The 20964-nt window shown below is 52.0% G+C and overlaps 1 protein-coding gene across 6 annotated transcripts in view; it reads right to left on the bottom strand.

Annotated features, from left to right (window-relative positions):
• The window catches only part of ZNF407 (zinc finger protein 407), a 490784-nt gene that overhangs the window by 30475 nt on the left and 439345 nt on the right, over nt 1-20964 (bottom strand). For 3 of the 6 annotated variants that reach the window (XM_002924352.4, XM_034643289.1, XM_034643288.1), the window contains one exon: nt 12864-15355. The exons of 2 other annotated variants lie outside the window; for them this stretch is intronic. In XM_002924352.4, the coding sequence (XP_002924398.1) occupies nt 14025-15355 (1331 nt within the window). In that variant the 3' untranslated portion in view covers nt 12864-14024. Of the gene's footprint in view, nt 1-12863; nt 15356-18901; nt 19572-20964 lie in introns of those variants that run through there. One more of the 6 variants, XM_034643291.1, reaches the window with a different exon arrangement.

The following is a 20964-nucleotide window of genomic DNA, read 5'->3' as shown; positions in this document are numbered from 1 at the left end:
CACAGCATATCATGCATATCATGCATATCATATCACGTGACTCTCACTCATCTTAGCTTTGGGGCCCAGGCTTTTGGGGTGAAAACGTAGAGGGCTAACTCTGTCATTTACCACTGTTATCGTAGGCAGGAAGTCAAGTGCAAAGGTCCACAACAGAAGTCTATACTCTGGGGAAGTTAAGAGGTCAAAAAATATTGCCTTTTTTCCCCCTTCCAAGTTAAGAACTAAGACGCCAAAGATGTGACAGCTTTATTGCTAATAAACTGATTGGAGGACTTGGCTTTAGATGTAAGGCGACTAAGGATTACTAACTTGCCCTACTGCCCACCTCCTTCCCCCAACAACACAGAGTAGGCCTCGGGGAGCCCACCCAAGTTTGGAAAGTTCGGCTCAGCAGAGCAGACAGTTCCTTGGGATGGAAGAGGTAAGAAAAGAAAGCAAATCACCAGTTCTTGCAGACTTTCCATAGACTCGTTCTACAACACTGAGGCAAACGTGAGTCAGCAGTTAGAAGAGAGACCCTGGACTTCATTCCAGGAGTGATCCCTTCCTCTGATGCACGATGCCAGGAAAAAAGAGGGTCGCCCACCCCTATGTGGACCATCAGCATCCTTTCCTTCCTGCCATCAGTGAGACCATCATCTCTAACTCTGTCAGGTGTGGCTGCTGCTGAAAGCCAGTGTGAGCACGTTGCATTTAGAGAAGGAGATTATGACCCTAAGACCACTCGCCTCGTAGAACATATCTCCTGGGTGCCATGGAACCAGAAGCCAAATCAGAGTCCTGGGTTCGAGCCCCCAGGGGCAACAGGGCAGCCACCAGCTGTTGACCACAATTCAGAGATGGCCCACACATGAAGCCAATTGATATCCAGCCCTGGCTTTCTTTGGGTTGGAAGACCCATCCACCCCCAACTGACAAAAACAAAACAGAACAACAATTTTAGAAGCCAAAAACGTTTAGAAAACTTAAGACAGAAGCTTCACACCATTTTGCTCTGAGCACAGCTGACTACTGTCATTCCACGCCATTCTCCTCTCTTGGTGATAAATCATGCCAGCATATATACTGTTTCCTTCTTCTCCCTTTTTTACACACCCTCGAATTGAGCTGTGCAAACAGACTCAAGATGGCAGAGTATGTCAGTGAAACCACTTGAGACATAGAAAAGTCTACTGGTGGCTTCTGGCTGTTTCTGACTATTTAAATATATATTATAAAAGTTATTTGGTATGCAATAGTATGTAATTTAGTCTCTTGCTCAGATAACTAAACATGGCCAAGATGATTATTATACAGCTAATTGGTAAGAATTACCATCAGTCCATTTGAAGCAACTGACTCCATTACTTTCCAAAAGCTGGGGGGTGGGGAGGGGGCTAGCATTTCCAACGTGTGCATCAGAGACTGGGGAAATGAAATGCTTTCATTCCATGGACTGTGGACCAAAAAACCCTCTTTGCTTGGACATCCTGCTCCGTGGCCAGTGATTTGGCAATTTCCCGATGCTGTCAGCCATCTCTGGGCTCACTTTGCAGGGCAGAGGGGCAGACGGGCGTGGCATAGAGCCAACTGGCCAGCCAAGCATGTCAAGTCAAATGGGAATCAATTCAACTTGCTTGGCTGCTTGGATGGAGGAAAGTTCACTTTTTTTTTTTTAAACACAGAATTATTCATTTCCTAAATCATTAAGCATATTTACTTACTATTATTTTTTTAATGTTCAAATAACGACAGCTATTCAAACGCTAAGGGTAGAAGCAGGCCTAGAGGAGGAAGTCTCTGGTCGAACCGGCCTCCTCAAGGCTGGCCCCTCCTTCATGTCACGAGGCTGCTGTTGGCCTCGGCTCTATCCCTAGGGCTCCTGTACCAGGGGTCTGGGCTGCCCCAGGATTCTGCAGCAAGGGGCCAGAGGCCGAGCAAAATCAGATTTCAGGGGCTTTTCTCTAAGCTTCCCCCCCACAGTGGTGGTGGCTGCCTCTGCCCCAGGACCCTGGCAGCTCTCTCTCCACCCAAAACACCCAGCTCAGAACAGCCAGAGCAACATGCTCTTGCTATCTCCTCATTCCCTTTCCTCCTACGCTTCCCCAGGGTGGACCGTGAGGACGGAGCCCACAGCCTGTGCTAGTTTGCCATCTAGGCAAGAAATGGATGTTGCAATTTGTTGGCACTCAAATTAGGTGTCATTTTGAGATGCTGTCTATTAACCTCCTGTTAGGATAGAGGATTTAGTATGCTCATCTTAACCACCCCATTCTCCCCATCCTTCCATCTTAATTATAGTACAATTTTTATTAAACTCATTTCAGTATGAAGACGATGACTGTGTAAACATGGTTCACTGTAGAGTCAAGTGACTTGATTTTCTTATACATTTGTGTAGCTTCTTCTGGCATTAATATTACCTCGCTGTTTTTACTAGCTTAGATTTTTTTATATGCTGTCACTTATTCTTTCCAAACTACCCAAACTTTTAAAACATGTTTTCCATACAAATGAATGCAGCAAAGCCGTCTATCCGTTCCATTCCTTTTTGCTTTAGAGCCCTCCCTTTATCTGCTCTAATGAACACTACCCTGGAAATACCCCTTATTGCCCCTATGATGATCTTTTGTTTCTGAATCTCAAAACTACTCCATCTTCTACCAGAGCATATCTTTCAGTTGCTTTGGAGAGACTGCACGTCTGACAATGTCTTTATTTTACCCAATGTTTGATTGATAGTTTAGCTGGATATAGAATTCTTCTTTGATTATACAATTTCCCTTTGGATTTTGAAGACTTTTTGACTTCTCATATCCAGAATTGTTTTCAGAAGGCTGATATTATTTTGATTTCCTTCGTGTGATCTCCTTAATTTTTCTCTGTGAAAGCTTTTAGTTTTGCATATTCTGGGGTTCTGAAATTTCATGTTGATATGCCCAGTAAGAGTCTCTTTCATTCATTATGCACTTACTGGGTTCTTTCAAGCTGGGAACCCTTATCTCTCAGTCTGGTAAATCTTCTTGAATTAATTCTTTAATCACTTCCTTTTTTCTGTTTTCCCTATTTTGCCCTTCTAGACCTACTCTTAGATGGTTCTGGATCTCCTGCACTGATATTTTAACTTTCTGATTTGTTGTATCACCTAATAGAATTTCTTTGTCTTTTGGTCCTACTTTCTGAGGGCTTTCTTCACTCTACCAAAGATGGAATTTTTTAAAATACAAATTTTTAAAAAATGACATCTATTTTATTTTTAATTTCCTGACATTTTCTTGTTATCTTATTGTCACTTCATAAAAATACAGAAATCTGTTAGTATTTCATGGAAGCATATATTCTCTTATTATACCAGTGCAGTTTGTGAATTTTTCTTTTTAAATATGTTTCTATTGGATTTCTTTCTTTTTTCCCCCCTCTTATTTATTCTTGATCTTTTTTATTCATGTTGATCCCTGGACTTATGTCCATATTTGAATGAGGACCTAAGGCTGATTGGAAGTTCTGTGTGGGGTCTTTTGGCAGCTGGCCTTCACTTCAAAGTGACCTGATGGCAGTCAGCCCTTTCACTGGGAAATCCTTGAATATCTATCTATGGAGGTCTTCTCTCTAGGGTGGTTCAGTTTCTCCAGAAAAGAATCCTCTGGTCTTCCACCAGCAGCTCACGTATTGGGTTTCCCTTGTACTGGAGTCCAGCAGGGGAGACTGGAAGTGGGTCTCATATGGTACATAGAATTTCTCCCAATCCCATTTGATGCATGGCCTCTCCCGCTCTTAGCTGGGTCCCCAGCTCAGAGCCTTTCTGGTTGGATTTCTCTAGGAGAGAAGCAGCTTCCAGTTGTCTCCTGGATGAGGAAGTGGGGGAGGGTACCTGTCTGGCTGCAGAGGTCAGGTGAAGGGAGGGACCTCTCTCAGCCCCAGCCCTGCCATCTGCTCTGTCTGCAGCACAGCTGCCCCTGCTTCTTGGGGCTTTGCTGGCTGGGACCCCTCCCCTGCTGGCACTGAGGGTCTGCTCTCTCTGTTTTGCTCCGTGAGTACCACTCCCCGACACCTTTCACCTTCCCCATAACTTATTTGCATATGAGCTCTTGCTGCTTCTCTTACTCTGTTTGTCTTTGTGGGATTATGCCGTTTTGTTCCTTGGCTCCCTTTTTTTGTGGGTTGGGGGTAGGAATGCATACAGGTCTGTGATCGGCCTCACGTGCCACTGAGAAGGTCCTGATGGGCGCTGAACGGGTGTCGGGGGACGTGTCCTGGGTCAGGGGAGCAAGCACACAGGAAGACAAGAAGGCTAGGCTGTCTTGTCCCCGTGCAGAACCCTCATGCTCACGCTGGCTGAGCGGGTGAAGCCAACTGTGGGCCGCTAAGCCCAGCTCTCTCCTGACTGTGAGTGTCCCGCAAAACCGCCTCAGCTCCAGTCCAACATCTCTTGAGAGTCAGGGAGTGGCAAGAGCAGACGGGAGGTGCTGGACATCGGGGTGCTTTGGGGGGTGGGTCAGAGTTGGGTGCACGTGAGCCACTGCATCTAGAAAGAAAATGCTAGAGCTTCTATGTCTATGTGTTTTGTTTAAAAATTCAGAAGAGACCCTGCGGACAAGCACAGCCACCTCACGGGGCCAGTCTGTGAGGCAGCCACAGTCACAGGTGCGCTGAGGGCCGAGTGGGGGCCACAGAGCAGGGGGCGTGCTGCCCCACACGCACCCCCCGTGCCTGGCTGGGTGGGCCTACAGACCACAGTGCGTGCTTTCTACAAGCTGAGCCCCACTAAACGGACTGGAAAGCTTGCAGTGGCAAGGGTTGCCCCGAGGCAGCCCCCAGGCAGACCCTCATTCTCCTCTCCCGGGGAGCTCTACAGCAGCCTGCTGAAGCCACCGTCACACTAGGTCTGAGCAGAGGGCCAAGCGTGCCCATTTGTCAAGACTCTCTCAAATACCCGTCCACATCCACCTTTTGGGAAGATGAACATTGTCCTAATATATAACAATGGCGTACAGCCTTTTGGATCAGGCACGCAATAAAACATGGTGTGTTTTATCCACATTACTTGAATAGCTCCATTTTCATGCTTGTGTTACATCATCAGTGCGATATATATAAAATATATATATGCATATAATATACATCATGTCACATTCATTCATACGTATGTTGGGTGCGAGTTCCTTTTTTGCTTTCTAACGCGGGGCTGTGTGAGCCGCTGGAAGCTCACAGGCTGGGGAGGAGCCCGCAGCCTTCTCGCTTTCCCACAAGCCTCTTCATCATGTGGGGTGCCGGTGCCCCTAGAATTTCCCAGTTTGGCTTGGGACTGGCTCTGTCTCACTAGCTCTGTCCGTCGTGCAGAAGAGGAAAGCCAAGTCAGCCCGGTGGCAGGAGGGGGTGCGTCCCCAGGGCTTCAGGGTGGCCCTAGGTCGCTGGGAAGGGTTTGGGGAACAGAAGCCCGAAGGCATGGGGAGGGAAAGCCACAGAATGCATCAGGGATCGGACGCGGTTTCGCAGGTGGGGAAAAGAGTGAAGGAGAGCAGCATTGGAGCCCAGGCCCAGCTGTCCCTGCCGGAGGAGACCAGCCTGGGGCTGGCATCTGGATCTCACAGCTCCTGAAAGCTGCCGCCGCGCCATATGCCGAGAGACTCGAGCCTGTTGACGGTCCAATGACAGGACAGGACACGTGGTGGCAGATTTCCCGACAGAAAGACAGCGCCGGCTGGGCATCCTCCTGGCTCCGAGAGCAGGGAAGCTTCGCCAGCCTTGCTCTCAGACCCGTGGCTGCCCGGCAGCAGCCCGGGGAAGAGGTGGAAGGTGCCCGTCCCCTTCGCCTCCCCTCGGGGCCAACCCGACTGCCTGACGGATCCCACGACAGACGCCCACAGCTGGGCAGCACCTGCAGGAACCACTGTTTGGGGCACCTGCCCGCCTGTCGCTGCCTGGGTGGAGTGGGCAGGCAGGGAGGCCCCAGGACCAGCCAGCCAGCGAGGCCAGAGGTGCGGGGTCCTCCTCCTGCTCCCCTCCCAGTAGCTGCCCGTCCCACTGGAGACCTCCGCCCAGGGGGGCAGAAGTGTGCATGAGCCCCGCCACCGACCAGCCTCTCCTGCCCCGAGAGACCGTGTCCAGGAGGCCTTTGGCACAGAGAGGTGGAGAATCGCGGCGGCCTGGGACCGGCCCCTCTGGGTCCTCATGCATAAGGGGGCCGTGCGTTAACGTGCTCGAGCCAGGCCCAGCGGTCCTGAGAGCCGTGGTGTTGCTGGTGCACGACTGGTGGTTGGTAATGTGGCACTGGCCCCTCCCCCGTGCATCTCGGGGCCAGTTCCTTAACTGTCCGGAGGCTCTGTAACTGTGTCAGGGTTTGGGGGCATTATAAGTGAGGTGATGTGTGCGGAGGGCCTAGTACAGTGCTCATCGCCTGAAAGTCACTCCGCAGGGTCCTCGGGCAGGGGCTGGACGGACTGGGTCACCCTGGCTTTGTGCCACCATGTTCAGCTACCGTGTGAAAGTTGAACAGTACTAAGCGATTTCTCTCCACGTGGCAGTCTGCTTGGGTTTCCATCGGATGCAGGTGTCTGCGGTCAGAGCCCCTGGGCTACCCTGGACCCCGAGGCCCAAACCTGGCTGATGAGCCCAGGCCCAGCAGGATGGGGGTCCGGCGCCTTGATGCACACTCCCTTCTGCCCAGAAGAGCTGAAGGGGTTCGTCCTTCATTCCTTCATTCTTGGCTGGCTTGTGCTCACCTCTTAGGTGCAGAATGGTCTCTGCCCATTCCCCCTTCCTCGCTCCATCTTCTGGAGGATGGACGCTAGTTCCTGTTCTCACACACACACTGAGCGAGCTGGTTTCACCCTGGGATGCAGACAGGCCACCGGTCCCTCGTGCGTCCTGAAATGCAGCTTCCTTGCTTCCTGGGCTGGTGAGCCTGGTGATCCCACTTCCTACCATCCGGGGGTCTGAAGCCAGCGGGGGATGCTGCGTGGTCCGCAAGGGCCTCTGCCTTCCCAGGGGCTTGCCGAGTGACGGGACCAGGCCAAGGTGTCTTGGGCACCGTCGGGAATCCGGCAGCATCCCCGGCCTCCACCCACCAAGTTCCGGTAGCAGCCCCGCACACTTGGTCGTCCCAGCACCCGTACTGGAACTGGAGCCTTCCCATACTAGGATCACACCGCGGGACCCCTCGAGCCCCTCATAACGAGGAAGACTGTGTGCTGCCCCTCCCAGGCGCATCCTTGGCCATGGACGCAATGAACCTTCTTCCTTCCGCTGTACAGGTGACCAGAAACTCTGCCCCTGGGGGTTCCTGGACACCTGTGGGTGCTTCCGAGGGATCCCTGCGGCTTCTCTCCCCGACACTTGCTCCATTGAGACACACAGTTGGATCGAAGACACTCTCCACGCATCCCGATTTCAGACGTATTGAGGTGTGACCGACCGTGTGCGGTTTGGCCTCATGGAACATGGGATGATTTCCCACCTCCCACTTCTCTGTAGCACCCTGCAGACCGACCTCACCCGGGGAAGCATCGGGGATGCAGCTGCTCGGACAAGTAAGCTCAGGGTCTGCTGCTCACTTGGCCCTCTTGTGTCATAACCCGCCGGGGTCCCAGAGCTCTCTCCAGAAGAGGTCACGATCATCTAAGACCAACAAGAACACTGGGATTTCTTCTCACAGAATGTCAAGGAAGGAATCATGGGTGGGATCAATAGAACCAACCCTTAGGGCCGGAAAGAAATCAGGAACAAGCAAATAGCATCTACTGCACGGACGGTACTTAGCTCAGTGCCACACACGAGGGCTGTGTGTCGTTTCCTTCAGATCAGGATGATCAGCGGGGAAGAGGAAGTCCCCTGTCATCTACTCTTGATAAAAGCCCGAAAGTCCCCTCAGCAGGCGTGACAAGATGGTGTGCGAACCTGACTCAGTGCCTGTCGTGGGATTTGGTCTCAGGACCCTTCTCATCAAGAAATGTTCTGGCAGAAGGTGGAAGTAAGTAGAAAAACGTGTAAGGAACCGGGTCAACCGATAAGAACTACGGATGAGACGCATTCCGTGGTTCCATTCCTGCCAAAGAGCTTTGTGAAATTACGACTACAAGGAGGAGAGCGAGGAAAGGAGAAGCCGATGAAGCCCTGAGCGCTTGTGTGTTTACCCATTCCTTCAGAGGGCCTTGCTGACCACCTCCTGTGTTCCCAGCTGTGCTCAGAGAGGTGGGGACACAGACACCACCCTGGAGCTCTGTCCACGACACGGAGATGGAGGGCAAGCAGGCCATACCCTGTGAAGGGCAGGGGTCAGGCAGGGGTCTGCCGACAGCCCACAGTGGAGGGCCTTCCACTTCCAAACCCGTCCCGAAATCGTGTACGGCGGGGGCTGGCGGTAGTGTCCCCTGTGCTGTGGCCAGAGCCCACACCCCACCCCACAGAGGCTTCCAGACGTCGGGGAGAGGCCGTGGCTCGCCGAGTCCTGCAGAGTGAGTCACAGCACGGGGCCGAGTTACGGGCTGTAAAGCCGTGCTCTGTGACGGACCGCGTACAGCAGCTTCGGAGTTCGAACGTCCTCTGTGCCTTAAACCGGGGCCAAGGCGGAACCGGGGCCAAGCCGGGGAGCGGTGTCTCCCTGCAGACTCCAACCCCGCTTCCAGACCAGGCAGGATGGCGCTGAAGCCCTGCTGAGGCCTCGGGGGAGCGGCAGTGCGGGAGGACCCAGGCCGTCCTGCGGAGGGACTCCCCCCGCAACCAACACTGTCCTGGCGCCGAGGGGGACACCAGGGCCGGCGGGGGCAGCTCCTCGTCTCTAGACGGGAATCCAGTTTGGAAACTGAAACACCAATCTTTGCATTGGTTTTTGCCCCTCTGCTCACGAAGTGATTGGAAGGGCGATGTGAGGTGTTCTGGAGCACGGACGATGGCGCTGACAGGGCAGACCCGTCCACGCGCTCCTGCTCGGCTCGGCTACAAGCAACGTTCCATGGCGCTGGGAGCCAGGCCCAAGTTCGGTCATTCTATTTGCTTTTTTATGTTTAAAATTTAAATTCAGTTAGTTAACATATCGTGTATTACTAGTTTCAGAGGTGGAGTTTAGCGACTCATCAGTTGTATATAACACCTGGGGCTCATTCCGTCACGTGGCCTCCCTTATGCCCGTCACCCAGTTACCCTGTCCCCCACCCACCTCACCTCCAGAAGCCCTCAGTTTGTTCTCTACAGTTAAGAGTCTCTTACGGTTTGTCTCCCTCTCTGATGTCACCTGGTTTCATTTTTCCCTCTTCCTCTGTGATCCTGTTTTGTTTCTCATATTCTACACATAAGTGAATTCGTGTAATTGTCTTTCTCTGACTCATTTTGCTCAGCATAATACCCTCCAGTTCCATCCACATCGATGTAAATGGCAATATTTCCTTTTTTTGATGGCTGCATAATATTCTATTGTATATATACACCCAAAATACAGAATCAGGTCATTTTAAAAGTATTTATGAAAAGGCATTGAGAAGGCAGGGCCATGGCGTAATAAGCAAGTGACTCCTGCTGAGATCTGTACTGGATTCGCCTGAATCTGGTAGTGGAACTTGGTGACCACGTGCTCGCCCAGGTGATTCTGCCTCAGCCAGGCCTGCATGACCTCACACACTCAGTGTCCCACGGACAGAAGAGGGTTGATGGCCCCAGGAGTTTTGGGGAAACAAGGTTCTCTACCTCATGCTTATTTCTCAAGGCGGAGATTCTGTGAGAGGTCTCTGCCTCATTTACGTGATAGACCCGGAATCGAACCCAGGCAGCAGGGATGATGGGGCTTACCGCTGGCTTCTATGGGGCACAGCGACTATTTTCATAACGCTGTCAGTCTTCACTTTGGAAACACCGCAAGGGTGCAGATGCCAACATCTGGGTCCCGGTTCTAGAACCCCGCCCGTGCGGCTTTCACCAAGGACCCCTCAGCCATGAAGGCCGCATGAGTCCCTCCGGTAAGACGTGTTGGCTTCTTATGCCCAGCCCTAGCTCCCGTCTCCTGGATACTAAAGATCTGTCTTGTGTTCAGCGCCGGCTGGAAATGGACCCTGTGAGGAAGGAGCAATGCAAGAGTGGGGTTGGACGGAGGTTCATGAACGGCGAGCCCCCCTGGGCTGCCCGACTGGCTCCTCCTGAGTTCCCACAACACTTGTTTCATGGGGTTACTTTTTATGGTGATAAACCATTATCCCACGATTGAAAGCCAGAGCTCCAATTATGAAAATTGCCAAGGGGACCATCAGAGGGAGAACATCACATTCTCGCCCTTCTGTGGAAATGTCAGGCACCCGGGTCACTCTCCCACCTCGCAGGGGGACGCGGGTGCACGACGGGCTGGGGCGAGGACAGGGGGGCCCGGCCCTGGACGCGGCGATGCACAGGGCAGGGGGAGCTCACGCAGCGCCAGCGGCCCNTGTGGCCCCCCCCCCCCCCCCCCCCCCCCGGCCCGCTCCTCCGCTCTTTCTTTATCTCCAATTATAAAGCAGCGCCAGGTTTTGCAGTCAGCCACTGCCATGTCTCCAAATGGCTTTTCAGTGTCAGGCCTATCAGGAAATTAACTCATCACGCAGTGACAGCTGCTAATTTTTTCCCCTTACATGTCAGATGGATCGCCTGCTGAAGCTAATAATGAATCACCAATCCCTGATTAGAAGGTGCTTCCGAAACGTATAACTGCCATCTGAGCTAACTTTTTCCTTCATGTAAAATGATATCGCCCTAGAGGAGTAGAAAGCGAATTGTATTCTTCAACAAGATGGAGCAGGAGGGAGGTTGCCTAAGTGAGCCGTGTGCTCTTAAATTACGGGCGAATATTCAGCAGGAAACTAAGTGAGAACTTACAGCTCCTTTCGTTTGCTGAGCGAACGACCGTTCTGGTTTCCTAGTTCTCGGCCTAGAACCAGCGCCGGGTGAGGCTCCCGAGCTGGCCCCGCCGCTCTTTGCCCCACGCCGTTATTCTCTCTCTCTGCTCGGGAAAACACAAGGTTTGGCCGAACAGAGAGGTGTGAATACCGTGCCGGACGCCGGGCTCCCGGGCAGCGGGGTCTCCGGCCACCTGGAGGGAGTGCTGGGTCGGAGCCGTGGGGGCTGCCCGGAGCCTGGCCAGGCCTTGGGCCTCTGATGGGTCTTCGCCGTCATTTAGCACGGGGCCGAGCAAAGATCCATGGTCTATTTTCCAGGGCGCTGGGTCCACGTTTTTTGCCTGTGCTGACGCTTCCAGCACCCCAGCGACTCAGTCTTCGCAGAAAGGCTGTCCTTGGTATCTCCCGGGTGACACGGGTTTGTTGGCTGGTGTGTTCTGGGGCGCGGGGGGAGAGGTTTCGGGTCATCCTCCCGCCTGCCCTCCCACAGTTACAGCTGTCCAGGGACTCCAGAAGCATCCCAGAGGGATGGCTGCTTGGGTCACAGCGTTTCATGACAGTGACGGTCGGTGGCTGAAACTCTAACTCTCCACCCTGTATGGCAAGCTTCCGGCACGGAAGGTGGACCCTAAACTCTGTGGACCTGGGCAGGGCAGTGGGCCCCCTGCATGCCGGACGTCCCTGAGGCTCTGTCATTGAATCAACTGTACCTTCATACGAAGGGGGCTTTCTGGGTTATCGTCTCCAGGTAAATATTAGGCTTGCTTTGTTTTTTGCTTCTTTAAAGCATGACTGTGTTCTCCAGCGAAAAGCCCAAGGGAGGCTAGAAGCTTGCCTGTGTCTTCTTTGCCAACACTCCCTGCCCACAGTAAGTGTGGCCCGGGCACAGAACCGGCCACGCCTCGTCACTCTGAGGCACACGTTTGTGTATGTGCTTCTTTGACTCCCGTGGTTCCCGAGAGTCGTGTAATGAGAGAGGAGAGAGAGGGAACGTGAACCCAGCTCTATAGGTAATTACAGCATACACTAGCTTAGTGAATCCTTTGCAATCCTTCTGAGCCTCGAAACACCTTCTGTACAATTTTTTTTTATGCAAAGGCCTGCTCTTTTCATTGTGCATACAACGTGATTGCTGGTTTGACACTGCAGGCTACACTGGTTTTATGAAGGATTAAATGCCACCTGAGACATATTTATCCTAAATAAATCACAAACGGTAAACTGCAGCATGTCGGTGTCAACGGCCTGGACTCGGGCAGAAAGGTTAGCCATACAGGATGGAGCACCGTTAGGAATTAGCATCTGAGCCGGGGGCCACGGGCTGCAGCTAACGGGAGGAATGATCAGGAAGAAATATTTCCACCGGAAAACATCCCCCCCACCCCACCCACTGCTGCTTTTTTTTTTTTTTTTTCTTTTAACATGTATGAGAAGCTTGGAGAGGGGCATCACTTTATAAAGGTCACCTTTATCCTGATAACAAACGGGAGTTGATCCTGTCACTGTTTGCTGAAGACAAGTGTTTAAGAAAAGTGGATTGCCCTGCCATTTTTAAGAAACATAAGCAAGTCATACTCAGCTAATTATGAATCTCAGTGTCAAACTTGAAATTTTACCTTTCATTTTTTGGGGGGAGGGATAGCTGTGTCAAGAGAGGTGGCCCTGGGATGGCCAGACTGCAGAGCGACGAGGACCAGGTTGGGAGACGCGCATTCCCAGCCTGTGCTCCCAGGAAGGGACCTTACACTAAAAAGGTACTGTTTTCTCTTCCTTTTCTCTCATGTCTGCTCCTTGAAATTTTTAGATACTGTGATAGAATATGCTATTGTCACTGGAAAGTGCCTGGGCCATGTGCCCAGCCCTCAGAAGGTAGCACGAGGCCACAGGAGGTACCCGACGCGAGCTGGTGCCCTGGACGTGGGCAGAGCAGGAGATGCCGCCCTGTCAGACAGGAGAACTAGTTCTTCCCCGTTTCTACAGCTGCCCATCGGCTGGCTGCTGGAAATAAGAGAACGCCATCCTCTTTCAATGCTGTAATTTTATTTCAAAGAAAAAAATAGAACAAAAACAACCTTTGCATTTGGGGGGAGGGGATTGTTTTTACACATTTGGAAAAGGATGAAGAGCAATCGTACGGAGAAGTGAGTTACTAGAACATAAACTTGCATTCCATGGTTGCAGTGAACCCACAACTAAACACGGACAATGCTGGTCGGGTCCGGGGCTGCAGGGGGGCACGGCTTTCTGTTATTAACGTTTAATGTCAGCTCCCTCACATGGACATAAACCATAAATAAATCCTGCAAAAATGGCATCAATATGAAGAAACATTTGTTATAAAAGCAAAATATTGGTATGAACACTATTTTCCAGAGTGCACATTTCATATATAGATTTTATTGTATGAAACAAAGTCAAAATTAGAAGCACTGGGTTGTTTTAACCAAGGTGTATGTTCATCCAATAGAAACATCAAGGCTTTTCTCAACCACAGGCTTGAGAAGGTTTCTTTTAAGCAGAGTGCAACCAGAGCTAGGAACACCCCCACCACATCTGGGGAGAGGAAACTGATGGGTCAGACGAGCTACTAGGTTTTCCTTTGATCTGGGGACACTGTGATCCTATGACTTCAGAAAAATGGACAAGTGTGGGCTGCTCAAGATGGGAGGAGTTGTAGCTGCAATTTTTAACCAAATCTATAATAAACTGTGAAATGGCTACATGCTGGACGGCACGAACAGGCATGTCTCAGGCCACAAGATATACTGTTCGGACTTCTCCACCACTAGGCACAGTCCTTCGATAACTGAAATGGGAAAATATTTGTGGGGTGAGGGGCAGAAACAGAAAACAACGTGGCTTCTCCTCAGCACAGTGGACAGAACAGAGGGAAAAGACCAGTCACAGGAGAACCAGACCGGAAACGGGTGCGGCTGGCACAGGGTCCGCCCCAGTGGCACCCCGGCCTGGCCTTCCCAGCGGCGCGGGGCTCGGCCGGGTGGCAGGGTGCTGGCCCCTGGGGCCCAGTGCACACTGGTCTGCACCCACCTCGCCCCAACGGCGGGCCACCGCCCCTTTGGAGGACTGGCCGCTGTCTGGACGCCGTGGCCATGCAGTCCGGGGATCGCCGTGCCCCCGCGGGCCGGGCCTACCCACGCCTGCCCTGTGCCGAGCACGACGATCTGCGTCTCAGGCTTCTTGGAGTTCGTTACTCTCTCTTTGGCTCTGAATGACAGTCGCGGCTGGGGAGCCATCCTGGGTGTAAATGACCATACTCGTCAACTGTTCGCTTCCATTTGGGACCATGGCCTCGGCGCTGAGCGTGGCCCCGGCCTGCAGGATCTCCTGAGAGTCGGCCGCCTCGATGACGGTGTGCGAGTACACGCCCGCCTCCTCTTCCACGCCTGGGGGCAGCTCTGTGACGATGTAGTGAGTGGCGCCCTCGGGAAAGCTGCTGCTCGACTCCTGCACCATGGCCTGGACCAGCTCCTCGGTCACGATGATCTGGGAGATCTCCCCATCGGGCTCGGCCAGGTCCACGTGCGGCCCGTGGGCCTCGGCCTCCTGCATGATGATCTGCGAGCCCTCGCGGGCCAGCATGTGCACGGTGCCCTCCTCATTCACGATGAGCTGCGTGACGCCCTCCTTCATGAGCTGGCCGGCCGTGGCCGGGTCGCACACGGCGAACTGCAGCACGCCCTGCACCACCTTCTTGAAGGCCACCTGCGTGCGCTCCTGTGAGGCGGCAACGGCCGAGGGCCGCACCACCTGGGTCAGCACCTCCACGGGCTCCACGGCGGCCCCGCTCTCCCGGACATCCTGGAACATGTGGAGCTCGGGGGCCTCGGGCTGGGCGGCGACAGGGGGTGCCTCCTGACCGGGCAGCTGGACCAGCACGTCTTTGGGACCAGACCTGCTTTTCTCGTCAGGTCCGGCCCGGCCTTCTGCCCCTCCCAGCTCGGTGACCGCACACAGCAGGGCGTCCAAGGCAGAGGCCGTGTCAGGCGGGGGCACGCCGGCCTCGGCGAGGCCTAGAATCTCCTGCTTGGTCACCTGCTGAATCACGGCACTGCCTGGGCTGAGGGGTTCGTCCATGCCGCGGCCGTCCATCGAGCCCCCCACGACCACCACCTGGGTGGCTCCGTCGGCCAACTGCTCGGGCAGGACCGGCCCGGACGCCACGCCGCCCAGGTGGGCGCCACTCTGACTCGCGGCGATGACCTGCCCGTCCTCTGTGATGTGCACCACGCGGGCCACCTGGCCAGCCAGCGCCAGCGTCTGCAGTGTGGCCGCAGCCGTCTCCTCCACCGAGGCGTCGAGAGCGAACTCCCCGTCGCAGCCCTGGATGATGATGACCTGCTGGACCTGCTCGGGGGCCGCCTGCCTCCGGCTGCTCCTAGGGGGCCTCTCCTTGACAGGAGATGCCTCTGCCAGCGCGGCCGCTGTGAAGGGGCTGTCTGTCTCCACGAAGGTGGCTCCTTGGCCCTTCAAACGGCATTCGTAGGACTTGGACACAATGCCTATGGGAGACAGGGACCAGTTAGAGCCTAGCAAAACGACTTTGAGGCTTACAAGCAAGACAACTCTTCTGCAGAAGTTCTAAACCCTCAGCAGAAAGACCACAGTGAGACCCACTCGGAGTGGCGCTCCCGTTCACGTGGGCACGGACGGCGAGCTATGGTGTGCGAGCACATAGGTGTGGTGTGAACAGGCGTTTTCCACCCTCCTGGGTGGACTGTCCAAACGCCACCGCTACCAGCCAGCATTTGCTTTTCCAGCTCCTCGGGAAGGAGTGCGGTTACTCCCCTCAAATTACTGCCATTTCCAACAAGACATCAGTCACTGGTGGGAAGTGAAGATCAGTAAACAGCAGCAGTATCTTCTGACCCAAAGGCACGTCTTTCTGTAAGTTTATGAACAGGTGTGAGGAGGGCACGGGACTCGCACACACACCCCCTTCTCCCCAGCGCCGTCTGCGACACAGGCCGATGCTTGTTAAATAACTTGACAGGGTAAATAGGACTGAAAACTGTGATCTTTATTTCCAGCAAAACAGACGGACTCTAAACAGAGTTCCTATTTTCGTCTTTAAATCCCAAATTCTCTACCAGTGTTCTTACTATGGCCTCCTTCCCCCCAAATGAGAGGATGACCTGTCAGTGATCTACATGAGTATTTCCATATCTCAATGGCCACCCCAGTTTTGAAATATTCCACTTTACTCTCTTTATTGTAGGTCATTTTTTAAAAAGTGCCCTTTATCCTTACCAAAGGAAAGAAAACGATAAGATTATGCATTGCTAGTATCCCTTAAAGACAAGACCACTTTGCTCTCCATGCTGGGGCTCCTCTGTAAGAAAGCACTTCTTCCAAAACAAAGCCCACTCTGAGCACCGACCCCAGACAAGGCCCGTCTCCAGTGGGTGCGGTGTCTCCGGCAGGAGCCAGGGAGCTGCTTCATCTCATTTGCCAAAAGAACACAGCCAGGTTCACACCCAGACTGTGGGCGACGGTCCTGCATCTGGGCTCCCAAGCTACCTTCGAACAACGCAAACTCCTGGCTCATCCCGTGTCCTCTGCCATGGAGCCCTGTTGTTCGACACTCAGAGGTCAGGGCAAGTCTTACCCCTGCATCCCCCTTCCTGTGAGAGGCCAGAGGGAGTGGACGGGTCTCCCAGTGGCGCCTGCTGGTATGTGCGTGGAAATGACTGGAACAAAGCTCACTGCACAGCAAGTTCGTGGGATCGGTTTTCTGTCACCATGTTCCTGCAGCCTCTGAGGCTCTGACTCCCAGGGAGGAAGTAAAGTTTACAAAATGATCCATCTTCTTAAACAATATGAGGACCAATCTGCATTGTGCCTTCTCAGACAACTCTCTATAGTGTGAACCTTGGGAAGATGACAGAATCCCAGACTCTTGGGTCAGGAAAAGACATGTGGTGTCAACCAGGACGATCTCCAGCAGCAACACCTCCCTCCCTCCTCCTCTTGCTCCCTCGGAGATAATGGAATACCCTGCCTGCGGGGAGAGGGAGCGCTGCTCCGGGCTGGCCCTGCAGCTGTGGGGGGACCAGGCCAGGCCAAGCCATCACATCATAAAGGTGAACTGAACCTTCTCAGAGGAGAGTCCCAGACATCGCTGACTCTAGGTAAACGACTTGCCTCACTACAGCGTATGGCTCTGGGTCTTGTTTACCCTCCAAGGAAAGAGGAGAACCAGCCGGGAGCACGGAAGCTTGCTCCTTCCTACGCCTCCAGCAAGCCGCTCCTGAACGCCCACTGCATGGTGCCTGGGGTGGGCGTCACAGGACAGCGGTGGTCTTCACATGGGGACTCCCAGCTCCAGGGGCTCTAAAGACTTTTGAACGGTTCTGTGAGCCTATGGCAAGTTTCCGGGAATCAACCCAGCACATTTAAAGTGCAGTGTCCAGGGATGCGCTTGCTGTGATGTCCCTCCCTCCCGCCTTCCCCTTCCCCTGCTTTGTGAAAGAACAACTCACCCTCCGGAAGATTAAAGTTCAGAAGGCAAGCACGAGAGTAGGTTAACCGCGCGGGTCCTCGAGAGAAAGGGCTGAATCATGGTCTATACTTTGACCTCATCTCCCAGTTTATCTTTTTTTTTTTTTTTAATGTTTTTTTATTATATTATGTTAGTCACCATACAGTACATCCCCGTTTCCGATGTAAAGTTCGATGATCATTAGTTGCGTATAACACCCAGTGCACCATCCAATACGTGCCCTCCTTACTACCCATCACCGGTCTATCCCATTTCCCCCACCCCCATCCCCTCTGAAGTCTTCAGTTTGTTTCTCAGAGTCCATCTTCTGAACTTTCAATCTCCCTAAAATCTCTCTCTTCAAAGATGCCGGGAGGCCTGGTGGGCAGCAGCAGGCCAGGTGAGGATGGGGCATTCCGCAGAGCCCCCCTGTTCACAGGTCCGTGCGTGCCCGAGTGGACACTGGGGGTGTTGCCATCCTGCTCGGTGTGTCGTCCGCGGGACCCCTGGGTCTCTGGGCTCCCGTACCCGTCACAGTCTTCCTCCGCTATACTTGCAATTTCTCCCCTCCCCCCACTTCTCTACCTGGGACGTAACCGTTCCGCTGGCCTTCAGCGCCCTGAACTCCATCCAGTTTGTTACTGCCCGTTCTGTCATCATTACACGCTGAACTTGATTTGCTTGTTTCTGTCCATTCCCTAACTTCAAGGTCATTTTCAGTCTAATTTAGAGTTCGGAGGGGAAAAAAAGACATGAAGAAATATGGACACAAAAATAAGGCAGCCTGCAAATCAACCCCAATTAATTACAGAAGAGGACGTAGCGCCTCGATGTCGAAGCACGAAAACTGAGCGCGGGGGGGCCGCTGAGCATCGCTGAGCATCCTGCGCTCTGTGGTCTCCGAAAGCAAGCCTATGGGCTGGAGCCCCCGCACTCCCCTTCTTCCGTCTGCAACTGGACGGAAAATCTCTTGGGTGTCAAATTACCCTCTGAATCCCTTGCAGCACTGATAATGATGCTCTTCTGAACTACTTACTGAATTTATTTGAATCCAGAGGTGGGTTAAGCCACTTCCAGACTATTAAAGTGAACTACATGGGTAAACACTACTGTCACGACGGCGTGTGATGAAGCCTGACACCGCCAACATCTTAACCTCAGTGCGGCACGAGCCCCGCTACTCCATCACAGTTCATAAATGCGAGTGCAGGTCCATCTTTTGATTCAGCAATTTAATAACTTCGAGTGCTGTCAGTACTGCTTTGAAAAATAGCACCTATAAAATGTAACAGCCTCAATCAGATTGAAAAAGATTCACCCACTGAAGATTCTTCCATTTCGCCCATAATGAATTAATGTGGAGCTTGCAGAAGTTCAAGTGTCATTTACACTAATGTGAATCTCTACTGTAACTTTAAATTCTTTTTTTTTTTTTTAAAGATTTTTTTTATTTTTATTTATGTGACAGAGACAGCCAGCGAGAGAGGGAACACAGCAGGGGGAGTGGGAGAGGAAGAAGGGCTCCCAGCGGATGAGCCCGATGTGGGGCTCGATCCCAGAACACCGGGATCACGCCCTGAGCCAAAGGCAGACGCTTAACGACTGCGCTACCCAGGCGCCCCGTAACTTTAAATTCTAACTGGGCTATGACCAAGAATTTACTGGGCACATCAACTTCAATTTCTGAGCTCTTTCTAGTAAATATGAACTGTAAAGCTCACCAATGCAAATGGCCAAATGGATACAGTATTTGGGAAACAGGAACTTTGTACAGGCTTACCCTTAACTGCTTAGTCACCGCTATTGGTCCAAAAGTGCACAAATCTTTAATGGAGCACGGATGCCCAACAGAATGTTTGCACTATGCTTTGTATCTTTCAAAGACCACGTCGGGTTTCAGTGTGATCACAGTAGCTAACCAAATCGTGCATCTGATTCAGCCTTTTTGGACCTGTTTGTAAGAGGACCATAAACCGCTCTGTGCAGAAGGGGCAAACAGGTTACAATGCAGCCTCCTGCCTGTTTATGAAAAATCCCAACTTACTGCCCGTTTGCTTTCGGGAGTACAGAGATAGTCGCCCTTCTCATAGCTAAATGCATTGAAAGTCTACAACTTGGTTGAAATGAGAAGGGCTTTGTGGGGAGCGGAGGGTTTGTTTTCCGGTCCATGATTCCGAATTAGGCTCCGTTCTCCAGGAGGTCATCAGGAGCCCCAGTTCCTTCTTGAAGACAGCATCCTGGGAGTCGAAAACCACAAAGTGTCACACAGGAGGGGAGAGGTTAAGGCAGAGGCTCCCACCCCCAAATCTGCTGGACGGCTCTGTTTTGCTGTCTGGGGGCTTCTGGGAAGCTGCACACAGGCTGTAGCACCTGACTGCTTCCTTTCTGTGTGTGTGTTATTCTTTTGTTACTGTCATCGCTCTTTCCCACAGAATAAATACCTTATGCTTTTGTTAAGCTTACATTTAATTAAAATGTACAGAGTTTGTGCAGTAAACTCGAATGAAACAAATAAAACAAGGGCCCCCTCTCTTGAAGGCATACGTTGTGAATGAAAAATGTCATTACAGACTAAAAAATTTTGCAGTAAACAGGGCCTACAGAGAGAAGTTTCCCCTGTAATGACATCCATAAAATACACAAATGGCACTTTTAGTACCATCCTGAATATGGCATTTTCTGTGCTCTACACACAATCTAAATGGTTTGATCATAGAGCATAATACTCCATTGGGTTTATAGAACAATCAATGTTCCATAAAATGATGTATTTATCCAATAGTAGGCTCAGCAGTTACTGGCGTATGACATTGCAGGACACAGGCCCGGACCCCTCGGCGGCACCCAGGCCGGCTGTAAAACTTATCTCAGGCCACGTCAACAACTTCATCTCATCTGCGTCAAGTAATTTGTGGAAGCCTCAGCTTGGCTAAAAAAAAACTTGTAATAAAAATTCATAGAATTTTCAGGAGAATGAAAGCCGATGACAATAGAAAGGTCACATTGTGTCTCCACGAAAGGGGTCAAAGGTGGCCTGCAGTTCTGAAACCGAAAGTAGATTTCATGCATCGCGTAGCAGATAAAGATGGCATTAAAGAGGCTTGTGTGGGGCGGGATGCTTCACGCGCAGGGGAAGCTCGTGCTGATACCCCGGGAGAGCGCGTTGTGGTGAGCGGCAGTATTTATTTTAAATCTCGAAACTTCTCCCGAAACTGTATTACTCGTTTGTACAGTGCTAGGGTATGTCAGAATCTGTGTGTTTTGTTTTTGTTATTATTTTGTAAAGATCTAATGGGCTTTATTAAAGGATCCCCAAACCGGAGAGCACTCTACCCAGCTGTACCCAGCTGTACCCAGCTGACAGAGAGGCGCTCCTACTGTGTGTGTTTGAGATTTCGTGTTCTGGAAGGGCACTAGGCTTGAAAATGCTAGGCTGGCTCATTGTCATAATTAAAGCACCTCAAATAGGACACGATTAAGAAAGTAATACTTTTCATATAAAAATTTGGGGCACACATGACACTGTGATTCTTAAGCCACATATAATTTTTCTTGACTTCAATTTTAAGATGTAATTTTAACAAGAACGTTAAGAAATCATACTTAATGTCTATTAAAATGAAACAATAT

This window comes from Ailuropoda melanoleuca, chromosome 14 (assembly GCF_002007445.2).
Source record: "Ailuropoda melanoleuca isolate Jingjing chromosome 14, ASM200744v2, whole genome shotgun sequence".
Lineage (NCBI taxonomy): Eukaryota > Metazoa > Chordata > Mammalia > Carnivora > Ursidae > Ailuropoda > Ailuropoda melanoleuca.
Note: the sequence above shows the minus strand (reverse complement) of the source record. Positions and strands in the feature narration are given on the sequence as shown.